The following is a 16,112-nucleotide window of genomic DNA, read 5'->3' as shown; positions in this document are numbered from 1 at the left end:
ATTATTTAAACTTTCAAACATTGCTGGTGAGAATTATGTAGAAAAACAGCAAAATGAGTTTGGAAAGTTTGGAATATATTTTCTGCATTGTGTAGGAATGCTCTTGAAGGAAAGATTAATAAAGACGTTTATATAAATAGTTGTTTCTGGTTATAACTGGTCGTGAATTTTGTTATATCAAGGTTATGTTTGAAAGTATCCTTCAGTGTATGTGATATAAATTTCCCTTTAGGCTAAGTATAAGAACAGTAAGTACTTCCTGGGATTTTCATTGCCCAGAAATAACTTCATTAGCAAAAAGTCAAATTAATTTTTATCAGTGAGATATGCCAATGTCTGCACTGTGCACTCGTTAAGAGATGCGCAGTTTTATCATTGTATATAAACTATTATCCCTCCCCCCCAAAAAAAGAAGTGATAAGAACTTTCTGTCTTTCATTTAAGGAAAAGGCATGACCACTGTCCTAACATCACTCAGAGGTATATCTTGTCTTTCCTGCAGTGTGTTAGTAACTCAGTCATGCCCAGCTCTTTGAAACCCCATGAACTGCAGCCCACCAGGTTCCTCTATCCATGGGATTTTCCAGGCAAGGGTACTGGAGTGGTTTGCCATTTCCTTCTCCAGGGGATCTTCCTGAGTAGTTAAATGATTCACATCCTCTTTCACCTGATTTCCTTATGTTATTTACTTTTGTGAAGAGTCCATTGATGGCTTATTTAAGTGCATCCTACACATATGAAATGATGCACAACTGACTGACTTATTTGGGCATCAGTTTTACCATTTCATCATATTATTGCCCTATTCTAATTAAATGAATAACTCAGTACAGACTATGAATCAACTCCAGGTATAGAGTATACAAATCATCTAGTCAAGCTATGTGAAACTCTGTAAAGAACTAAAGATAAGTTTAGAAGGAATACTCCTTAGGAACCATTCAGAGTTCTGTCCCCTCCTTGTGCAGATTTTGTAGATTCCATAGCAAGGAGGACTTTTATTAACTGCCCTGTCTCATCTAACATTAGAAGATGTGAAATGTTGGATAACTTTGGAAAGTTAGCTAGTCCACACCTTTGGCTCTTCATGGGAGACTAGTTCATCCATAGTCTTATCACATTTCTAAAATAAGTCCTTGAGGTAGTATTGATAAACATGGATGAGCAGAAGCCATGGATAACCCACAAAATTTTGATTTGCATTTCATTTTGTAATGCATTAAATGTTTTTTGTTCAATATCTTCCTAATAAGAAAACTTATTTTCTATTCCTTGAACACCCATAGTAGTTGAGGAATGCAACCCAAGGAAAGCTAACATTTTTTAAATATATATATGGATAAATGAGCCAGAAATGATGAAAAAGAAGTTGTAGTTGCAATTAAGAAATGATTATTGATTATGGGAATTTTTAGAAAAGCTTATCTATTTATACTCAGCGTATTGGCTTTGCAAGGTAGCCATTTTTTAAAAAAGGTATCTACTATCTTACAACCACATATTTCTAATCATTTAAATGATGAACAATAACTATGATCTCAAGTTATAGACCTCAATAATAAACTTTTATTTACTTCAATTATGGAGTTTGAAGGTGTCCATTGTTGATCTTTTTTCTTTAATTACTGATGCAATGGGCATGAACTTGGGCAAGCTTCAGGAGACGGTGAGGGACAGAGAGGCCTGGAGTGCTGCAGTCCATAGGGTCACAAAGAGTCGGACACGACTAGGCAACGGAACGACGACAATTGTTGATCTTAAGCATATTTTTCTAGTGTAACTTTTGAAATATAATGAATGCTTTTCTAGGGTGGTGATTAAATAAATTTTCACAATCAAAACCTAATATTGTTCTATTCCCCGTGCTTTTTCCTCACAACAGAAACCAGGAATGGATCTGGCAGATACCTATATTATGTTTGTTCGGCAAAATCAAGACATTCTTCGAGAAAAGGTCAATGAGGAAATGTACATAGAAAAGTTGTTCGATGTAAGTAGCTACTCTTCCAGAGCCAGCTGGCATTGTAGATGTACTGCGAAGGGAAAAGTTGCATTTTGAGGCTGTGTCTGCAAATCACTTTTTCTTTCCTTTTTTTTCTTCTACACAGCTAATAGTTTATTGTTTTGTTTCTTAGACTGCTGACAGAAGTCTTAATAGATTTTTTTTCCTATACTTGAAATTGTCTCTATTAGAATGAGAATCTCAAAATCATTTGAAGGTTCATTTTAGCAAGCAAGATGATATCCAGTTTACCATTGTGTACAGCTTACATCAATTGCCTTTGCTGCAATCTGTAAACAGAATCATACTGTAATATATTCGGCCCCACTATAAAAGTTTTTCTTAAGTCAATATGATATTCTTCATGCAAACAAAGAAATAAGTCTCGGTAAAGCCAGATATCTGCCCCTGCACTGTTAGTGTGCCTTTTCATCTTGTTTTCCAGCACTAAGGTTTGCTAACAGCTAGAATGCTGCTCTGGTCTCATGGAGGTCTTCACAGAGGCATGGCAGCTCCTAGGAAGGGGAGGTTGTAGTTTTAGCTGCCTTGATCCACAAGTTTCATTAAGAGAGCAGTCCATTTCAATAACAATGTTGTCACTTATTTGTAATTAGGCAGCAGTCAGTTCAAAGGAAATGGTACTTTGCTGATGACATAACTTTGCATAATCCATTCCATTGCTGATTCTGACGTGTAATATTTGCTCTGAACTGTATTTATTTATGTACATCTTCTCTGCATTTTAGAAATGCTTTTCTGGCAGTTTCATTTAATTATGCAAGTTACTGCAAATGTTTTCACAACAGCAATTCACAGGCCTCGTGTGACACTTCAGCTGTGGCAGTTACAGGAGGTCTTGCCACGTCATCCTCTCCACCATGGTCTGTCATGTCAGTGTTTGCTGTTTGTCAGGTTGGGTGGTCACAATGAGCCTTCTCTTTCGTATTTTATGTTTCTAGCCTCTACCCGGGCTGTTTTACAATAAAAGTATCATCTGTTTTAATAAGCTAAGTGTTAATATGTGTGAAGAGAATGATTTCCGAAAAGCTTTGATGCCCTGCAGGGGTAGAAAAATTATCATCCATCCAGCTGGCTCTTTTACAAAATACTGAAACCGTATTAGCAACTTCTGCTTCCATTTGGTGTTGCTCTGAATTTACGAGCATATGTTTCACTTCCAAGTTCTCTTTTACTTTTTTTTGCTTATGTGGTAATTTTCAAAACTGTTGAACAGAAAAGAAGAGTTTGTGTTATTCCCATTATGTTTCTTCTTGGTATAGTGGAAGCACATTTTCTGTGTTGAAAAAATGGTAGAGTCATTCTACAAATAGCCCACTACGCATGTCTGTGTGTGTGTGTCTCTGTGTGTTACACATTTCTTAACATCTTCAATTTTTTGTCTTGGTGACCTTTTTACTACAGAACTCATCCTCAGTTTGTAACAGAGGTAGAATTTCTTTCTTCATGAAAATATTTCCCACTTCAACTCCCGTCCATTCACCAAACTTCTTTTGAGACTTTTGTATGGCAGCAGTTAACAAAGGGAGCTAACTAAAGTAGATGCCAAGAGGCCAACATTAAAATGATGTGCTTATTCTATTGTCGTGGCTGTAGGTGTATATTGCGCTTTCCTTCCAATGCCTAAGCATCAGACATGGCTTGGGTTTGCTTCTAAAAGGAACCCATAACCAAAAACCATTCTGTTTTGGTTGTGAAGCTTTTGTCATTTTGAATATCCCCAGTAGGGCATTGGACTTGTTATTTGTAAAATAGTTACAGTGTCCTTAAACATTCTAATAATTTTAAGTTGCACACTTGTATTACTGTAATTAAAAACAAAAAAGTAGACTCTAATTCTATTGATAGGTCATCAAGAATAACATAGATGAGGGGGTACTAAGAGCCCCTAATTAGCTAAGACTGAATTTGCCTCAATTACAGTTAGTAAATGAGAGGTTATCAAGTATGTGTTGAAAGGTAAAGTAGAATGTGTATCTTAAGCAACAAATCATTACCAAGAGACATTATATAATTATTGGAAATCCACTTGGCTGTAGCTTAAAATAATATTGTTAGGTGTCAAGAAGCAGTTGAAAATAATGACCCTATAAATACTGTTAGCAACCTGAGTCTATTACAGATAAAGATTGAAAGGAACAATTTTATTCAGGCATCAGTGACAAACTTTTGCTATTCCAATTAAAGTGTTTCCTGAATAAGTAAGGGAATGGAGCCTCCCACCTTCAGATGCAAAGGAAAATGTGTACACACACGCACACACACAGCAGTGAGCCATTATATAGGGGTTTTAACCAACCCAGGTAAGAGTACAGGGGCTACAGAAAGAGAGCTTCATTCCTTATAAAGGATATGCTTTTTATCCAAAAGAAATTTGCTTCATTTAGAATATATACTAATATTTCTATATAAATCAATTATTCTACAAAGCACTGATCCTGCCTCCAATACCAATGCTTTAAAAAAGAAATCAGGTGTTTTACTAAAGAATCTTTTTCTGCGTGATGCCCCATGCATGGAAAAGACTGCTGAAAATTCTGTGAAACTTGTCCTAAGAGTAATAATAAATTACTCATGGTGTTCCTGGTCTTAAAATCTTTTTGATTAATGAAGCATCTTAATAGTTCCTAATTTGAAGGGAGATATGTGCTCAGTCGTGTCTGACTCTTTGCAACCCTATGGACTGTAGCCTTCCAGGCTCTTCTGTCCATGGGATTTCCCAGGCAAGAATACTGGAGTGGGTGGCCATTCCCTTCTCCGGGGGAATATTCCTGACTAGGGGCTCAAACCTCTTGTGTCTCCTGCATTGGGTGACAGGTTCTTTACCACTGGCACCACCTGGGAAGCCTGATAATAGTTCCTAATATTTCTGACTAAATACCTTAGGGTTCTGTTTAAATAATTGTACCACTGACTAAGGTCCAAAAAGATGGGCACTGCCCTAGATTTGTGTCCATTGTTTTGGGGCTGTACCATGAAGGAGAATGGTACCTCCTATCATTGTCCATGAGCAGCCCACACAGCCATACGCCATCACCCTTCTTTCTGAGCATCCTACATTGCTGTGATTATTGTTTTAGCTTCTATGGAAGTTTTTTTGGTTTCTTCAATGTGTGAAAGAGGGAGGTGACTAAAATATATATTATCTAAAAGGCCATAAATAGGATAATCTTAGACTTTTAGGTCAAATCTTGAAGTATTAAAACTAAAGTATCATTTGAAGATCATGATTAATATCAGAACAGATATCAAGACATTCTGCTTTGCTCCACAAGTTAAACTTATAAAACACTTTCTGTTTTAAACAGAAATAACTTCAGAAAAATGTTCAGTAAATGATGGCAGATACCATATTTAACAGAAGGTACTGGGTTTGACTAAGGCATTAGGTTGGCCAAAAAGTTGTTCAGTTAGTGAATGCATTGTTCAGTAAAATTCATCGTGAAAATGAAAAAATATGACTTTTATTGTTACTTAAAACCGAACAAACTTTTTGGCCAACCCAATAGATTCCTAATTTTTTCAGTGTCAAAATTATACCTGTGGCCTTACCTGTCATCACTGCTATTCCTAGGGCACCTCCATGTACCAAGAAAGGTGCTAGGTTCTTGACCTGTATCATCTCTAACCTGGGTAGATGCTTGCATGCGTGCCAAGTCGCTTCAGTCAGGTTCTACTCTTTGTGACCCTATTACTGTAGCCCACCAGGCTCCTCTGTCCATGGAATTCTTCTGACAAGAATACTGGAGTGGGTTGCCATTTCCTTCTCCATGGGATCTTCCCAACCCAGGGATTGAACCTGTGTCTCTTTTGTCTCCTGCATTGCAAGTGAGTTCTTTTACCACTAGTGCCACCTGGGAAGCCATGTGGGTAGATGCTGCCACCCCCATTCTAGCCTTATTTTCAGGTTAAGAAATGTCCCATCCAGAGATGATAAAAGACTTGTTACATACTAAATCAGACTTTGAAATTGTGTCACTCTAGTTTCAAAGTCCATCTTATGCCTACCATACTTCCAACTCAGTGGACATGAGTTTGAGCAAGCTCTGGGAGATGGTGAAGGACGGGGAAGCCTGGAGTGCTACAGTCCATGGGGCGCAAAGAGTCAGACATGACTGAGTGACTGAACAACAGCTTCAGATTTACAGAATTTGAAATGATAAAACAGTGTTTGGAGGAAGAGGACTGGACCAGGAATCTAGAAACCTGAGTTCTAGCCATAGTTCTGCCATTGACTGGATAAGTGCACTTCAAGAAGTTCTGTTACCTGTCTGAAACTCAGTATAGATAGCACATGTAAACCAAAGAAGTTGGTCTAGAACTCCAGATGGTTTCTGAAATCCCCTCCAGATTTTAAATAGTTTTAATTTCAGCAGTGGTGACAAAAGTTACTGGGTTGCTTGCATGCCAAGTCTTGTACCCCGGAGTAGCAGACAGTTCTAAAGTGTTTTTGTGATGGCCAGGTGAAAGCAAGAAGCAGTAGCAGTTACAGTAGATAAGTAGAAAAGAGATTCTACATAAGGAATGTCATTTGATATTCTATACAGCTACCACCATGGTTCTGAATCCTACAGGTAGAAAAATAGTTGGAACCCGTATATTCTATATTCATGTTAAGTCTTTCAGAATGACCAGAATATCTTAAATAGAGGCTGTCTTTGCTTGTCAAGTGATACACATACTGAAATCTATATGTGAATATAATATTCCCGGAATTGCACAATATATTCTTGTAGCTTATATTGTACAACATGGGAAATAAAGCCAATATTTTATAGCATCTGTTGTTGTTCAGTCATTATGTCTGACTCTTGGTGACCCCATAGACAGCAGCAGCCAGGCTTCCCTGAATGTAGTATAACCTTTAAAAATTGTAAGTTACTACATGTACACCTGTAATATACAATATTGTGTGTGTTAAGTTGCTTCAGTCTTGTCTGACTCTTTGCGACCCTGTGGTGTGTAACCTGCCAGGCTACTCTGTCAATGGGATTCTCTAGGCAAGGATACTAGAGCGGACTGCCATGTTCTTCTCCAAGGGATCTTCCCAACCCAAGCACTGAACCCACATCTCTTATGTCTCCTCCATTGGCAGGAGAGTTCTTTGCCACTAGTGCCACCTGGGAAGCCTTAAAATAATATTACATAGCAACTATTTTGTTGTTTGGTCACTAAGTCATGTCCAACTCTGTGACCCCATGTACTGCAGCATGCCAGGCTTCCCTGTCCTTTGCTATCTCCTGGAATTTGCTCAGATTTATGTCCAGTGAGTCAAGATGCTGTCTAACCATCTCATCCTCTACCACCCCTTTCTTCTTTTGCCTTCAATCTTTCCCCGAATCAGGATCTTTTCCAATGACATCCATACATGACTACTGGAAAAAAACCATAGCTTTGACTATACTTTTGAAAAAGAAAATAATTAAACTTAGTGATTATCATTGTATTTTGAATTTAGCCAATGGGAAAAAAAAATCTCACATGTTAAATTTACCTTAAGACACATTAAAAAACTGTGTCTTATCTGAGTCAGTGAAATTTAAAGGAAGTTCTCTAGCAGAAGAGAATATGGATTTACCAGAAGAAGTTCTGCTTTAGAGGTAATCTCTCTTATCCCAACTTATAAAACATCATTGTCAGTAGCTGTTTAAAAAATGCTAGCAAATCAAAGCCATTTACAACTTGTCTGATTCCAATGTAAAACCATGGCAATGCTTTTCTTTTTTTGGAGAAGGGAATGGCAATCCACTCCAGAATTCTTGCCTTTAAAATCCCATGGATGGAGGAGCCTGGCAGGCTATAGTCCATAGGGTTGCAGAGAGTCAGATACAACTGAGCATGCAGCACAAGTCCCATTTTTAATGCCTCCTATGAGTTTTCTTCTCACGCTGTCAGGTTTCAGGAAACACAGAGCTTGCCCCAGGTACCCGTGGGTCAGCAGAGAGGCTGGACACTTTCCCAGAGAGCTTTGAGTCTCTGGGCTGAAAAGTCGTGAAGTTTCAGAAATCAAAACTGACGCTCACAGTAATTTTCACAAGAGCGCCCTCTGTGGTCACTTACAATGTCCAAGAATATCCCAAATGCTGAGGCTAGTAGAGGTCAACAGAAGTGCATCCCGTTGTCTGGGAGAGACACTAAACCTACCTAACTCTCTAAACGTTTGTGCCTTTACAAGGCATTGCCCATCTTGAGACCCTCTGAGACAATTTTGTTTTAGCTCTCATGTTGCTGAAGACACATCAGGGTGCAGTCTTTAATTGGTAAATCATGCAGATTAAGCATTCTCTTGTGTTATAAACTGATTAAATATTTAATTGTTGAGGAGTTTCATCTCAACGAGATTTTTTTTTTAATTGTGTTGTGATGTCTTCTAAAGTTAAAAGTAATCCTTTAAATGATAGTTAATCAGTGATATTCATCCACATAGTGCTTTGTAAAGGATTAATTTTCAGGACTTTCCTTGAAAAGGATTCTTTTTGGTAAAGAAACTCTAAGCATTTTAAGTAAAACTAACTTCAAAAATGTCAGTGAGTTTCATGGCCATTTTAAGATATGGTAAGAGGGGAAAAAAATGAAACTCTTGCAAGTGAATATGCTTTACAAAATAAAACTAATTTTGCACTTCTACCTCTTGTTTATCTCTGGACTCCAAAAAAAGAAAAGAGTTTCATGGCCATTTTAAGATATGGTAAGGGGGGAAAAAAATGAAACTCTTGCAAGTGAATATGCTTTTCAAAATAAAACTAATTTTGCACTTCTACCTCTTGTTTATCTCTGGACTCCCAAATAAAAAAACTGTGGACTCAGAGTTTTAGAGTTCTGTGTTTCACACCCATGCCCAATCTTTTTGATTCAAGAATTTATTCATCCTCAGTAAGATTGATGCTACTATTCTTATTTAAAAATTAAATTTATTTCATTGGTTTGCCAGAAATACTTGAAATCCACAAAACAGGAGTAAGAATGGCTGCTATTAATAGACAGTAGAATATATTAGAACTGACCATCTACTTTTTCAGTCATATTCCTTGGATGAATTTCTTTGTATGTGTAATCAGCCTCATTATAAACAAAAGCTGGAACCCAGTAAGACCCAGAGGGCTTCTTTGCCTTCTTGCATTTCTTATAATTCCATAATATGATAGATACATTTGCTCATATATGACTGTTGATTTTAAAATAACAGTTTTCCTCTTTTCAATGTTATTTCACTTTCAAGTGACAAACAAGTTGTTACATCCAAGGGTCCCCAACCTCAGGGATCTAGTGCCTGCTGATCTGAGGTGGAGCTGATGTGACAACAATGGAAATACAGGGTACAATAAATGTAATCTTCTTGAATCATTCCAAAACTGTACCCCCCTCCCTAGTCCATAGAAAAATTGTCTTCCACAAAACCAGTCCCTGGTGCCAAAAAGGCTGGGAACCACTAAATCAGTATAGATTCTGATTACAGAGTATTTTCTCTTCAATGTTGTCTCTATGTAAAAAGAAGTCAAATATAAAACATTAACTTGGACCCATCCATGATTTTCCTATCAACAATCAAAATCAAACGTTGCTCTCACTCTCATGTCCTAACCATTATTTTGCTTTTCCATCACTAGAAAAGATGAATGATGTAAGCTCAGTGATGTACTTGAGACTAAGATCATTTATTTCTACCCACTGTTATGTTTAATACCCTGGGGTCACCCTGTGCACTAAAGGTAGATCAGAAGCTTGACTGTTTCTTATCCATGTTCATAGGACTGGCATGTCGCCTCTCCTACATTTTAACAATTTCTTATTTAGCAGCTTTAATATACTGTTTTCCAGGGGGTGTTTTTTAATGTAATTATATGTATTTGTTCACACTTTATTTTATCCACAGTATTTGTACTCACATAGAAGTTGTTTGACCTCTTTTAAGACAGTTGTAGTCAACACTTGTTCTATATATGGTCATGTCTGCTTTAGTAAATGGCATACAAACCTTGCTCCTTAACTGCTTCCCCCCGCCAAGTTTATTTCTCTTCAAAACCTCTGCTCTCAAATTACAGCTGTCTCATTCATTTTAGTTAATCATCTTTATTTTAATATTGAGTTATCATTTGTAAGTGTAAGAATTTATGAAAGAATCTACTTTAGATGTACAGTGTGTGCCAGAATAACTTTGGCAAGTCCAGACGCGGCTCCTCACGGCCAAAGGCCCTCATTTGAATCTAAGCTGTTGGTGAATGAAGACCTAAGAAACCTGAGCTAAGCATGCCTAATTGCCTAAAAGAAACTCCACCAGAAAAAAAATGTATTGTAGCTGGTTGATCTTATTTCTTTGATAATTCAAAAGAATCTTCAAGAAATATGTGGACTTCTCCCTTAGATTCTTGAAATGTGATCACGGGACACAATTGTCATTTGGCACATGCCCAGAAATACACATCTTTGCATGAGGCACCTGGACATATGTGGCAGGTCTGGTAGAATCAGGCTAATTAACAACACAGGCTTAAACAGGCACCTCATCTGGCAGTGCAGTTAGTTGCCTGATGGTGCTCAGCAGGATCGGGTAGTGCTTTTTATTTTTCTATCCTAATGGTCTGCTGCCCACCTAATTTTGCCTTATTGTCAGTCACTACTTACCGCAGCTTGGGGCCCTCCCAGGAGGCTAAATTATTATCAAAGGATTAGGGAGATGTAGCCTTGCAGCTCTGACATTTCTGATTACTTGTCTATGCCAGAACACTAATTAGCTGTGACTAATTAAGAAAAATGTTCCTGCCATAGAAAACCATTTAAAAGAACTAAAAAGTAGAAAAGCAATTCAAAAGCTGAGCAGTGCTCAGATTTTGCTGATGCTCTTTAGATTTCCACCAGAGCCTTAACTCACCTTTAATTGTGGTCAGAATTTAAAAAAAAAAAAAAAAATCTCACTTGTGAACTGATCTGAGGTTTTTGCTTGAATAGGAGAAAAAAAAATTGGGGTTGATCACTTAAAATCACTTCACCATGGTAAAACTCTCTCTGATGAACCGAAGATGTCAAAACTTGCATTTTCCTCAAGAAATTTTTCTAAACATCAAATGCATAAATGTGTATTTGCTTTCATTCACCCAAGCCAGTGACAGTAACTTAATAGTCATGGAAGAAATCAGAATATTCCCCCTCCTGATTTTATCAAAGATAGTTGAAATAATTACAAGCAACATGTTGAGCAGTTCAAAAGTTATTTAGTATTGATTGCTTGCTGCTTTCACATGGATGATGGTCTGGAAACTCTTGCTTCTCCACACACAGCCTGGCTTTTCCTCGGTGGCTTTGCATACTTGCACTGCAGCTGGCTCCCAGTGACCTATTAATGAAACTACCCAGGGCTCCCCTGAGACCAGCCATCGCCATCAGTTGGCCAGTGTGATGTTTTCATAGAAATGGTGGCTACCATTCTCCTTCTCTTCAAACCCGACTTCATAAGCAAATGACACATGGCTTTAAAGCCATTTTCTGTGGTGGCTTGTTGATCTCCTCCTCCATCAAACACGTCCTCTGCAAGCCTCCCCTGCAGCCTCATCTACATGGTGGGTGCCATTCACAAGTGAGCACAGGAGTGGCAGCCAAAATGCCACCGTTGACTAAGTCCAACTAAAAACAAAGTCTGTGTCAGGAAGCAGCTGTTGTAGTAAACCAACATCATTGTGGCAAAACGGGGTGTTTGTTAAACTCATTGAAAGGAAACTCTATAAACAATTTTCACAGGTACTTACCTAAACTCAAGAGCCCTCAATTTCTTGATCTCAGCCCAGCCCTAAGTAAGACACCATCTAAATTTCACTCTCTTAAAATGGGCAAAATGTTTTATTTGAAATAAAGCAAGTTCTAATCCTTACCTCACCTAAATTCTTCATGCTGTTTTTTAAGCCCATTTCCCCTTTTCTTCTCAGTGGAGAACAAAAAGTAGGTAGCCAGCATCTCTAGGGAATAATCCTTCCTATATATGAAGACTGTTAGTAAGACACCTGTCATCCTTGTCTACTCCAGGATAAATAATCCCTATTTGCTCAACTTTTCATCATAGGCCCCTTTTCTAGCCCTTTAATCTTTTGGGGGGCTGTCCTTTGAATCTTCTCAAAATGCTCTGTGTCATGCTTAGGCTTTTAGAGTCAGGAATTCGTTATTGTGGTTCAGTCACTAAGTCTTGTCTGACTCTTTGCGACCGCATGGACTGCAGCACGCCAGGCTTCCCTGTCCTTCACCGTCTCCCAGAAGCTTACTCAAACTCATGTCCATCAAGTCGGTGATGTCATCAAACCATTGCATCTTCTGCCACCCCCTTCTCCTCTTGCCTTCAACCTTTCCCAGTAGCAGGGTCTTTTCAGATGAGTCAGTTCTTCTCATCAGGTGGCCAAATTATTGGAGCTTCAGCTTCAGCATCAGTCCTTCCAATGAATATTCAGGACTGATTTCCTTTAGAAGTGACTGGTTTGATCTCCTTGCAGTCCAGGGGACTCTCAAGAGTCTTCAACACACAGTTTAAAAACATCAGTTCTTTGGCTCTCAGCCTTCTTTATGGTCCAACTCTCACATCCATACATGACTACTGGAGAAACCATAGCTTTAACTAGACAGGCCTTTGTCAGCAAAGTGATATCTCTGCTTTTTAATACACTGTCTATGTTTGTCATAGCTTTTCTCCCAAGGAGCAAGTGTCTTAATTTCATGGCTACAGTCACCATCTGCAGTGATTTTGGAGCCCAACAAAATAAAGTCTGTTACTTTCCATTGTTTTCCCTTCTATTTGCCAGGAATAGGATGTAGTATTTGAATGTGGCTGTACACCTTCCTATTTATACATTCTCATGGAAAGTTTTCCCATACTTTTGCTCTACTGATCCTCATAAATTTGGCTCCATATACTCCACACATTTCTTGTTGACTTTCTCCTTAGTTCTGGCTTTCCTGGTGGCTCAGATGGTACAGTGTCTGCCTGCAACGTGGGAGACCTGGGTTCAATCCATGAGTCGGGAAGATCCTCTGGAGAAGGAAATGCAACCCACTCCAGTACTCTTGCCTAGAAAATCCCATGAACAGAGGAGCCTGGTAGCTTACGGTCCATGGGATCGCAAAGAGTCAGACACAACTGAGCGACTTCATTTTCCTTTCCTTTCTCCTTAGTTACTGCCTATATTATACACATAAAATATATGTTTATTAATGTCAAATTGTTCATTTCATGTTTTGGGTGCATAAGATCTAGAAAACAAATCCAGTTGATCTCTCAATTAGGATGTGTAAGAAATGGTGGTAAGTATTGAGACTGGAAGGTTAAGCATAGAGACTTCCCTGGTGGCCCAGTGGTTAAGACTCCACACTTGCAATGCAGATGACAAAGGTTCAGTCCTTGGTTAGGGAACTATTAATAAGATCCCACATGCTCCACAGCCAAAAAAATAAAAAAGGTCAGGCGTTGGTTTTGTCCCACATCTCTGAGTATCTCTGTCACAATGACTCGGTAGGATTCGAATTACAACTAGTATTTACTTTCTCGAAGCCACATACTGCTGCTAGAGGCTGAGAATACAATGTTAGGTAAGATAGACCAAGTTCCTGCTCTAATAAGGGAACTTACATTCTTATGGTCAATGGGTCTTTTGGAAAAGTTAACTTCTACATTAAAATGTTTCACATTTTCACCTACTGAATAGACATTGTTGTTGTTTTTTTCAAATAGTATACCGTGGAGAATTAAAATTTAGAAAGCTTTCAAATAGGAGATAGTGATTATCTTTAACTTGTTTTTATTTCTCTCTGTTGCAAGTGGATGATTGGAAACCTGCCAGGATGTAGAGCTGATTCAACAGTTGTGCCTAGCTCTAGTGCTTACAATATCAAATGCCATGACGGTGCAACAAGGGCACGCTCTCCCTCTCTACCCTTCAGAGATTCTCTGCTGAAAACCCAGGCTTATGCCACCTCCCAGGAGGGCTCTTCATGTTCACTCAGACTCAAGTCTGAGTCACAGTGCCACAGCATGGCGGTTCTCTGCCTTTTTTATACACCTCTCACAAGACCAGCAAGCACTAAAGGCACCCAGGACATGTCCTTTAGTGGTGAAAACTCACGAGGCAGCCCTGACAGCACCACACTAGGTAGCCCCACAGCCTTTGATACCCTCCATGAACAGCTACTAATACCCCTGAGCATATGCCAGAAAGGTTGTCCGCTGCATGCATGAGAGACTCTGAAAAACCAGTCTGGAGCTGAGCACATCAACCTCTGAGCACATATAATGTTATCATATCCTTGTGTGTAAGAATGTATATGTTGTGTTGTTGTCTTTCAGTTGCTAAGTTGTGTCTGACTCTTTGCGATCCCATGAATTGCAGCACTCCAGACTTCCCTGTCCTTCACTATCTCCTGGAGTTTTCTCAAACTCATGTCCATTGAGTCAGTGATGCCATCCAACCATCTTATCCTCTTTCATCTCCTTCTCCTCCTGCCTTCAATCTTTCCCAGCAGCAGGGTCTTTTCCAATGAGTTGGCTCTTCATATCAGGTGGCCAAATTATTGGAGCTTCAGCATCAGTCCTTCCAGTGAAGTGTTGATTTCCTATATGTGGATACTCTCATATGTACCTAGGCATGGGGGGTTCATTAGTTTACAGTACTTTCTCCTTTACTTAGTTCATCTCCTACAATGAAATTAGACTGTCACATTTTCAGTTCTGTTTTAGTCGTGTGTTAAATTTCATTAGCCAATTGCAGTTGTTTACTTTTTGGTGATGCCTGCAACTTTAGCATTCATTAAATTATTTTGCTATTAATGAAATGTTTCATTCAAGTCAACAGTTCCTCTGGCTCTGATATTATCCTTTGTCTATTGAAAAGCTGCCCTGCCACTATTATATCTCCAAATATTTTAGAAGCATTCAGTCCCTCAAAAAATATGTAACACATGTTATGTGCTGGACATCCTGCTAAGGTCTAGAGATATTAATAAAAAGACTCGGTTTCTGCCTTATAGATACTCACATCCTGTTGAGGCAGATATAGAGCACGTTCTGCAGTATTTCTACAGACACATGTACAGAGATTTAAAGGCAGAAAATATGGGAGCTTCTAATTCTGCCTGGTAAGAGATAGTGTTGGCTTCATAGGAGAAATGATGGTTGAACGGAGTCGTCAATGTCATGAATCTGGCCAAAGAAATGTACGTGGGGATAAAAGTCCCAAGAGAGGGATTGACTTACCCAAAACTTGTAGGTATAGAGAAATCCAGTATCTACCAGAGCAGCAGATCACTCATTTCCTGTGAGAGTGCACCATGAGTCAGAGACAGAGGGATAACTGTTTATTTCAGTCCCTACAACACTCTGGAAAAGGACCTTTGGAATACTTTTTCCCTATTTTTTATAAGGAAACTGAAGCAAAAAGACTGGCTAACTGTTCATTCTCAGACTGAGGTTTTATCTCAAACTTGTACCATTCAATAGAAATTGCAGGAGTCTAATTTATTTTTATCCAGATCCTACATTATTGATTTAAATGCAATATTGACCAAACTTTTATGTATAGTACTCAAAGTGAGTCACTGAACCAAATGAACAGGTCTTATCCCCAAATAAATCATTCACACTCTATGTCTGCATCCCACACTAGTACACATACCCTTATAACTGGGTTGACCACTGTGTTCAGCCAAACCATTGATTAGTCAAAAGATTAGCCCAACCAGTATGCATTCCATCATTTGTCATTAAGTAGGGGAGAGGGAAACAACTGGTGATTTGAAATTTTCACTTTGTAATCCCTGGCCGTTTTAGCACAAGGAAGAGAACCGCAGAATAAATTTACAAAGGCACTTGGCTGCTTGATGATAATGAAGAATGAAGAATAGTATTGATTTTAATGCTCTTTGTGTAGTGTGAGGATAGATAGGCTAGTTAAGTAATATTACTTTCAGGATATTTTGGGAGAAAGGAAATTTGGGAGTTAATAAAATAGAGGTGAGTGGAAAAAAGCTTGTGCAACCCCCAGTTTCTGGAACTTACCCTATTATATAACTTACCCTATTTTATGATTGAAGAGGGTTGAATGCATCTGGAAGCATATTAGTTATT

At 38.6% G+C, this 16,112-nt stretch overlaps 1 protein-coding gene across 10 annotated transcripts in view; it reads left to right on the top strand.

Moving 5' to 3' along the window:
- The window catches only part of CADPS2 (calcium dependent secretion activator 2), a 584,066-nt gene that overhangs the window by 554,329 nt on the left and 13,625 nt on the right, over positions 1-16,112 (top strand). For 8 of the 10 annotated variants that reach the window (XM_055590800.1, XM_055590801.1, XM_055590799.1 and 5 more), the window contains one exon: positions 1,883-1,990. In XM_055590800.1, coding sequence (XP_055446775.1) covers positions 1,883-1,990 — 108 coding nt within the window. Of the gene's footprint in view, positions 1-1,882; positions 1,991-2,748; positions 3,014-16,112 lie in introns of those variants that run through there. The other 2 variants (XM_055590804.1, XM_055590803.1) reach the window with 2 other exon arrangements.

This window comes from Bubalus kerabau, chromosome 8 (assembly GCF_029407905.1).
Source record: "Bubalus kerabau isolate K-KA32 ecotype Philippines breed swamp buffalo chromosome 8, PCC_UOA_SB_1v2, whole genome shotgun sequence".
Lineage (NCBI taxonomy): Eukaryota > Metazoa > Chordata > Mammalia > Artiodactyla > Bovidae > Bubalus > Bubalus kerabau.
This window is presented reverse-complemented; position numbering and strand designations above follow the sequence as displayed.